At 38.6% G+C, this 8765-nt stretch overlaps 2 protein-coding genes across 4 annotated transcripts in view; one reads left to right on the top strand and one right to left on the bottom strand.

Annotated features, from left to right (window-relative positions):
• Nucleotides 1-8714, bottom strand: part of LOC143362757 (odorant receptor Or2-like) — a 361950-nt gene extending 353236 nt beyond the window's left edge. Inside the window, exons 1-8 of one of the 3 annotated variants that reach the window (XM_076803186.1) lie at nucleotides 8454-8714; nucleotides 8079-8385; nucleotides 6942-7398; nucleotides 6571-6859; nucleotides 6323-6422; nucleotides 5798-5905; nucleotides 5268-5423; nucleotides 4705-4914 (exon numbers count right to left, since the gene is read on the bottom strand). In XM_076803186.1, the coding sequence (XP_076659301.1) occupies nucleotides 4861-4914; nucleotides 5268-5423; nucleotides 5798-5905; nucleotides 6323-6422; nucleotides 6571-6859; nucleotides 6942-7398; nucleotides 8079-8084 (1170 nt within the window). In that variant the 5' untranslated portion in view covers nucleotides 8085-8385; nucleotides 8454-8714 and the 3' untranslated portion in view covers nucleotides 4705-4860. Of the gene's footprint in view, nucleotides 1-4704; nucleotides 4915-5267; nucleotides 5424-5797; nucleotides 5906-6322; nucleotides 6423-6570; nucleotides 6860-6941; nucleotides 7539-8078 lie in introns of those variants that run through there. The other 2 variants (XM_076803187.1, XM_076803185.1) reach the window with 2 other exon arrangements.
• The window catches only part of LOC143362762 (uncharacterized), a 174187-nt gene that overhangs the window by 44268 nt on the left and 121154 nt on the right, over nucleotides 1-8765 (top strand). The gene's annotated exons all lie outside the window — the stretch shown is intronic.

Raw genomic sequence — 8765 nt, forward strand, 5'->3', positions numbered from 1 at the left:
GAATTATTGAGAAAACTAATACAAAACTTTAATTGTGAAGCATAGAGATTGAGAAAGATTTTAATTTATTTCATTTATATATTTGCAATCTTTAATGAAATATTAGAAAAACCCTCGGACGATCCTTTCAACAAAGCAATGTTTCGAAAAGAGTACTATACTAAATGTAAAGTACTCGTGAAAATAATACAGTTTTTTATGTGCGTGTTTGCTTTGTTTCGAGGATCTATCCGTCGCGAATCGTCTTTTTGCACGTAAGATCTACTGCTTCCGAGCAATTCGAATTTAAAAATTTTTTAAATAAATAATTATCTTGATGGCAGAAAGAGACTTCATTTCGTTTTGAATAAATTCTGAAAATAAATAGTTATCTTCATGATAAAAAATGACTCTAGTAATCGTATACCAAATTACGGAAGATTTTTATCTTCTCGAAATTTAGCGATACCATTATCGAAATGGTAATTCAATGGTAATTAAATGTTGTTTCATTTAAGAAAAACGCGACGTACAAAAAGACCCTACCTAGCTAGGAAACAGATTACCACCCGCGGGAACGCTTGGCGTTTCCGCGGTCACTGTACTCGTCAAAAACAATTTCTACTGATCAAATATAGGAAGAAAAAAGACAGTTGTTTTTTCACTCACTACTTGTTGGGAGGCGAGAAAGCTGCGTTAGAGTCCTGGAATCAAAGAAAGAAACAATATTAAAAAATCGATTCTTACAATTCCATCGTGGGATAAAAAGAGTCTATCTAAACGATTTTCAAAATAAAAAAAGCAAAGCGGTGGAAACGCATCGTTGCCTCGAATTTTTAGTTTGTATCTCTATGATATGGAAAATTTATTTAACCTCTAGACTAGTACCGTCTAGGCTGTACGATATTTCATTAATAATTTGAAAAGAAAATATTCAATGAGATAGTTTAACACGTTGACTGCCATGTCACCCATATGTGGGTGACGGAATTATTTGTCCAGGTTTTAAAATGAATTTTTACGTTAATATATTCATTGTACCAAATTTGATTGGGATCTGTAAAATGCAAGAAAGGTGGAGGACTACTCAATATCGTACATTTAATTGTTTTCAATTTTTATTTCATTAAATAACTCACTTTGATTTTAGGGAATTTCTGAGGTTTCTAGTGTGGCAGTCAAAGTGATAATTGAAAAGATGTCTTGCTACTTACATTCTCTCCCCCTTGAAGGAGGCACTACACGTTGGCTCTGAATCTGAGCTGTCGATGAGGTGAATTACGTTAGTCTTAGTACCCTTGTTTCCAATGTATTCGAAGCGCATTATCAACAATTTCTGTTTAATTGGGTAGAGGCGAAACGAGACGGTTAGCGACTGGGTTTCCAAGCCCATAGAATCCACCCCGGATTCAGACGCGTGACAACACCACCCACCTGCCTGGTCGTCGTAACGCCAGGACAGATGCGCCCCTTCGCTCAAAACGTTAGTTCAACTCGCGAGTATACACTCCACGAGCTGGCCGCTTTGAGTATAGACCGGAGCCTAGTAACGCTGGCTTTACTGCCAGAGATGGTGGGCCGCGGCCTTATGCTGCGAGGTCCCCTACATGAAGAGTAGGTGCGGACCTCCACCGTCTCGATCGGACTTCTCCACTTTGCGATAGAAAAATATTCTAATCTCCAAGATAACGTAAACTCTGAAGACATCGGAAACAAGGGCGGCTAACGTAATCATTGAAAGTTGGTGTTCTTCTCGAGTTACAGCAACCTTCAAAATAGAAATACGAGAGTTAAATAGAATAGAATTCGTTTAGAAACATACCACAAATATACAGGGTGCGGCCGGACCAGGTGGTACAACCGGGCAGGGGATGATTCTACATGTAAAAATAAGTCGGAAAAAACGAATAACAATTTTTCGTTCGACGCCTCGTTTTTGAGAAAACCGATTTTGAAAATGCAGCAAATACGTACATATGTTATTAGCTAGGAATCGTCTGACGCGTCTGACCATGGCCAACCAATTCTACTTCGTGCATATACAGATCAAAGAGAGGGTCTTTAAACTCGATTTTCTCGAAAACCAGACGTCGAACGAAAAAATGTTATTCCTTTTTTTCGACTTAGTTTTAATGTAGAATCATCCTCTGCCCGGTTGTACCACCCGTCCGCCCACACCCCGTATACAATGCAATCAACAATGGATTAATACAATGGATTCATAAAAAAATATTAAAAAAGGCCGAAAAGATTAGGTTTGAAAAAGTTATTTGAATTGAATAATCGGAGAAAATAAATTAATGATAAGAAACTAAAAAAATTAATGAAAAGACAAACGCGACCAGTGCATTGTTATTCGTGACATTACTTTAATAAATATTATAGCATGTAAAACTCCCGTGCACTTTAATTTTTATACGCAACTCTATATTAATTTTAAATTAGCACATGAAAAAAAAATTAAACAAGAATGACACATTTGAAAAATAGCATATTTCAAAAATAACACGTTTGAAAAATGACACAGTTGAAAAATAACACGTTTGAAAAATGACACAGTTGGAAAATGGCACAGTTGGAAAATGGCACAGTTGGAAAATGGCACAGTTGGAAAATGGCACAGTTGGAAAATGGCACAGTTGGAAAATGGCACAGTTGGAAAATGGCACAGTTGGAAAATGGCACAGTTGGAAAATGGCACAGTTGGAAAATGGCACAGTTGGAAAATGGCACAGTTGGAAAATGGCACAGTTGGAAAATGGCACAGTTGGAAAATGGCACAGTTGGAAAATGGCACAGTTGAAAAATGACACAGTTGAAAAATGACACAGTTGAAAAATGACACAGTTGAAAAATGACACATTTGAAAAATAACAGATATTAAAAATGTGACTCACAAAAAAATATAAAAAAAAGGTAGAATCGTGATTAAACAATACGGCAGAAACTATTGATAGCTGATACAACAAATATATACAATTCAATAATCAATGGATTCACACAATGGACTCATAAAAAAATATTAAAAAAGGTCGAACCGCGATTAAACATTAGAATTAAATAATCGAAAAATTTCAGTATGAGCTTTAAATTTGCTCGAAAGTAAATCAATGATGGATTATTATTAATTTTTCAGGAATAATTTCAAAAGAAAACGTCCAATAACAAAGTTTAATTGGAAAGATGTACTGGTACTCACATATTCTCTCGAAGAAATCTCGTTGTATCTCGAACTCGGCTATCGATATTGTATCTCGATCGAAGCCTATTTTTCCCCTCAGGCTCTATGACAGAAAGAACAAATGCAATGAATTTCAATCGACCAGCCGTCAATGTAACAAATCCGAATTAATAGGAAATAAATAGTTCAAGTTGAATATAAATTCAAAATTAAATTGAAGCGAAATTAAATAAACCTGATTTCTCTCGCACGAGACAAATTTAAATACGATTTATCGTCACACGACGCAACAGTAAATTATCGCGAGAAGGCAACAACACGATAAATTGAAATCAATGAAAAATAAATAATTCGCTTGAACACGGTATTAATTTCAATAAAAATTCAGATAAATAATCTTGACTTCTACCGAATGATAAAACGTAGAAACGGTACGTACCATTTGAAGATCCTTGTCTTGCGTCGTAATATTTGCTGCGTATCGGTGAGAACCGACGCGGTCGACAAGGTCGAAGGGTGGTTCGGAGATAACGGAAAACACGTCCTATCACTTCGACTTTCGTTATTAAAATGAAGTCGCGGTCGGATCATCGCGACCGCGAGGGTTCGAGTGGTGGTGGGGGCCAGAAGGCCCGAATAATGGGCGCTTATACAACATAATAGAACATCTGGTGACGATTGTTCCCGATGATCGGCGATCGCCTCCGAATTGGGATCGGCGATTGTGACGTCACCGCGTCCACTAAATACGTCGCACGATCGAGATTCTTACCTGTTTAATACTTTCTTACGTACATTTCTAGGAATTTTTTCGTCCTTGATATTAAAAATTTATCGAAATCGAGTAGTACAACAGGACGACAAGCCAAAAGATGGAAAATTTTTCGAAATCAAGTAGTACAACTCGGAGATAAGGAAGGGAAAATAATTTTTTTGCTACACAATAATCGTTGTACAAAAGTTTATTGCAAAGATAAAGATATTGTACGAAAATAGCGTATAGAAAATTAAAAATGACGTTGTGGTCATCCTCGGCTCACAAAGAGGATCAAGAAAGAAACTCGAAGAATGATTGATTATTAGTTTAGTGTAAATACACAGATGACAATAATTTTACGCAATGAAATCGTCGCCATTAAAATATAATGAAACGGGGAGATATTGAAGCATCGAGAAGAAAATGAAAGATTGTTTTCATAAAAAATTATTAATATCAACGTACTATGTTTTCTTATACCTTCTCTTAATAGATTTTACATTGCACAACTATACCGTTTGCAGCTGATGGGCCACCGTTACGTTTTCATGCGAGTACAAGAAACTTTTAGTGAATAATCCTGAAATTGTTTACACAGTTTTATTTCCATTTCGAAAACCTGAATTGTTATAATCATGTTCGGGAATCTTCAAACGTGTGTATTAACAGTGTAGCGTCTCCCAATATAAATCCCGTCTAGCTTGTTCGCAACAATTAACAACGCTTGGTTGAAACGAATTGAACGAGTGAATGAGTCAACACTTCGTATATGTTTAAACTTAACAACGCATCATAATACTTCGTGTTCTCTCTATCGTGATTTTCCGAGTTCTGTCGATTCTAGTTGTGTTCCGTCTATTGCCAACTCTACGCAACGCCTGAACGGACAGATAGAAAAGCTAGAGGACCACATCTATTCGTTCATGAAGTACCTCCTCCAGTTCTATTCGATGCTTGTACGTAATACGGAGAAAAACGCCATGGAACTTTTTACAATCTTAAAAGAAAAGAAATTGAGAAAATTTTCTCTGTAAAAAAATTGTGATACAGTGAATTCTCTGAAGCATATATGTCGCCGAGGTATGGCTGATATATGTCGCGAAATTATCCCCACTACCGCTGGGTATGCCCCGTGAGGGGCCAAGAAGCTCGAGAGACTTTTTCTATGTTCGGCGCGGATCAAAGAATAGTGTCTCCTGAACAATACACGACACTGGCAAAGCCCGTGTTCCTGACATATATCGAGAATTCGCTGTATTGCTGTTTTTACAGAATATGTAAAAATTTATCATCGTACAAATGACTTCTCCTATTTTTTATTGACTAATAGAAACAAACGGTTCTACTTACTTCGCTAAAACCAAAAAGCGTGAATTTATAGAATTTCCCAGCCATTAAATACTGCGCTTGTTGTCCGTTCAATATACAGATTACCAAAGATTTTCTGTCACGGGCTGCAATGTCTGTCCAATCAGTGTCGTAAAACGCATCACCTACGTTCAGCGACTAAATATTATAGTTATTTCAATATTAGTGTACAGTTTACACAAATGCTGGAACATTATTAACAATTAGACTACGGATATTTATCCAAAATCAAAATTTTCCACACTCATTTCAAGAAACAGGATTATACAGGTTTCATACAGGTATCTCCTTTTAATAATCAATTTCGTCACGCGAGACTAACACATATGTATATGCACATTATTAAAGCTTCATCTTCATACTGTTTTGTATTTCATCTTCTGATTTTTTTCGTAAAATCCGCAGTTTATTTATTAGTTACTATTTCGAACAAAGTGAAATATGAAGGGATAAGCTGACTTTTGAAATGTCTAAATATCGACACGTAAATTAATAAATGTAGAAATACGAACCTCGTATGTGAGCTGCTCGCCAATGTAACAGTACAAATACAACCAGGCTGCCACAAGGACGGTATACAGACAAAAATTAAGGAAAGCTGCCGTATCTTTTCCAAGTGTCTGTGTAACGTAAAACATATTCACGTAATACATTTTTACTGTACCCTCGAAAAAGTATACATTTTTGCTTTTCTATTAACTATTCCCACAGTAGTATCTTCGTAACTGTCGTGCGAGTCTCACCGATACTCGACCCCTCGCTGGATCCCCCCAATGGTGGGGATAAAATTTTCACAGTTACAGTAGAGACCTTTCTGACAGTTACGGAGATAATACCGTATACTTTTAAATCGCATGTTTCTATTTTTTGATGCAGACACCGATTGTGTTCCTGTTCATAATTTAGACCATCATGCCAATTTTCACAACAGTTGTCGTGGTCCTGAAGCAGTATAACTAATCTCGTGGCTACTTTGTATTATTTTCTATGCAACGTGTTAATGTGCATATGTGCTTGAAAGAGATTCTACTACGTACGATTAACAGCACGTATATAGAAATGCCCAATCTGAAGCTACAGTTCAGATATTCTATCAGAAGGATATTTTTAAAACAGTCATTTAGAAAACCTGACAACCTGAAACACACACACACACACACACAAATAAAATTATTACGAAATGTAGATTCAACACGAGCGTACACTCAATTCTGCGACTAGCTGTGAGTGACATTTTAGCCCCGTATTGTTACCTTCGAGCAATCAGTCTAATTTACGTACTCACTCCGTCAATTCCAGATGCTCGATCACCATCGCTCTTATCCTCTGCCGGAAATGCGCCGGAGATTTCGTCAGGGACATCCGAATTCGACAGGCCAACATCGACAATCTTGCGCAAACGTGTAACGTCGAGGTGGCGATGAGACTAGCTTCTGCTGCATGACACATCGACGCATACGTAGCAGGTAGCTGGCAGATGTATATCAGAGTGTACAATTTAACGTTGTAGTGGTAGTCGAAAAACATGTGACAACGAAATGGTAACACGAACGGACGTGTGTTGTTCTCCGCATCTGCAACAAGGTTGTTACTCGAGAAAAACACGATTATCTCCGCCAGGCTTCGGAATAAATCAACTGGACGAATATTCGATACCTGTGCGAGGTTGGACCAGCAAACCTATCAAGGGCCGAAGGTAGTACAAGACAATGGTTGAGCCCGTAGTCATTGACACGAATTTGCTGACACTAGTGGCGATGATGTTGTACTTTTGATACAATCGCTTCTCCTCGTCGTTCTCGAACAACATCGAGCCATTCATTTCTTTTTGGATCTTCTTGATCACCATGATCAGCTTTTTGTTCGTCCGGATCAGAACAAGCGAGATCAGCATCGAAAGCACGAAAGGCCATTCCGTCGCGCCCGTGAAGAACGATTGCAAATCGTGCAGGTTATCGTACACGTCCCAAAGCTGCATCATCACCAGAAAGAATATATACGAGATTGCTAGCTTGAACCTTATAGGGTTGCGTTGATGCGGTAACACACTGCCAATGGAGAATGGTATTCGACTGTACACGAAGGAGTCTTTGATTACGATCGTGTCGCTGCTCTGCAACATTTTCAACAAACACGCGTGAGAAACGCAACGTTAATTACTTCGCCCACCGGCGATGATCTAGCCCAGTCCCGTTCTACTATGACAATACTATGAAAGTACTATGACAATATTTTTCTCGCTGACGTCACATTGCCCTCGGCTGTGCCCGCGGGCATCGGCGGGCTCCCTTGCCCACCGGAAGGCTTGCTGAACGGGACTGGTCTAGTCTTTGAGTCGTTTAAAACTCTTCGAAAAGTAATTTCGGAATTCCGCGACATTTATCATCCAGGCCTCGGCGACACATATCGCGAATTCACTCTAGATCTTTTATTACTCCGTAGGCAAAAAGGACAAGACCTTAAAGAATCTATTAACAAGCTTCCGGTAGGTAAAGCGTTAACATTAACATTGTTACATACGAAACGCCTGTCCGCTAAAGCAATTCGAATTTCCATTTGCGCGATTCATTTTCTTTGAACAATGATTTGATTTCTGTCATTGAATTTCCTTGCTCGAATCTCTCCGAACTAAACCATTCTTTTTTAATAAAGTCTTCGATTTCTCAAAAATCGCTTGTTTGCGTCCAAACTGAACATGGTCCCTTTAAAAAGAATGTTATTTTATGATTCTGGCTGATCGAGACAAGCGTTTCGTACGGAACGGCCAATAGCAAATCACGCCGACTCCCTTACTGCCATCGCAATACTATTTGCTGATCTCGAAACAGAAACGACAGCAGCGTGGCAACTGTTTTTTGTGTAGTTGCAAAAAATCAGTGGACGCAGTTGGATATAGTAATTCGAGCACAGAGTAAAAGCAAGCGAAGTCACAACTGTCCCTCCGGCGAAAGTAATTATAGAGAAACTTCGCGGTACTTCGATCACTTTTTATTTGTCATGTTACTTCGTGCGCGTGATTACGTTTAATGGAGACTGCAATCAGGGGTTGGTGATCCCGATTACACCGGCAATTGTTGCACGTACATTGAGCGGCGTAGTCCTGCAATATTGAAAAGCAGAATTATTAAGTCCACTCCAACCTTACTTCAGTACGCCGTCTGTACTCACCTGCAGCGCACCTGTACCGCACCGTGGGTCTTCATACAACTCCGAATCTGTCGTCGGCCGTGTGGACAGAAAGTCGCTAACAAATCGGACATTATTGTAAATAAATAGTTGTGTTTACGGTTCCTCTTTACTGCCGAATAAAATGTGCTCATCGGCGGGGAGAAGCGAAAACCTTCGCAACAGTATAATAAAACAATACACGGTACGAAGATACTATTGTTCGGTGCACCTTCGGACGTAGAAAAGGACAGCGAAGCTCGAGTGGCCATTTATGCACCATTTGCATTGTATTTAGGTAAATGAAGGTAAGCA

The sequence above is a fragment of the Halictus rubicundus genome, chromosome 18 (assembly GCF_050948215.1).
Source record: "Halictus rubicundus isolate RS-2024b chromosome 18, iyHalRubi1_principal, whole genome shotgun sequence".
NCBI classification, from domain to species: domain Eukaryota; kingdom Metazoa; phylum Arthropoda; class Insecta; order Hymenoptera; family Halictidae; genus Halictus; species Halictus rubicundus.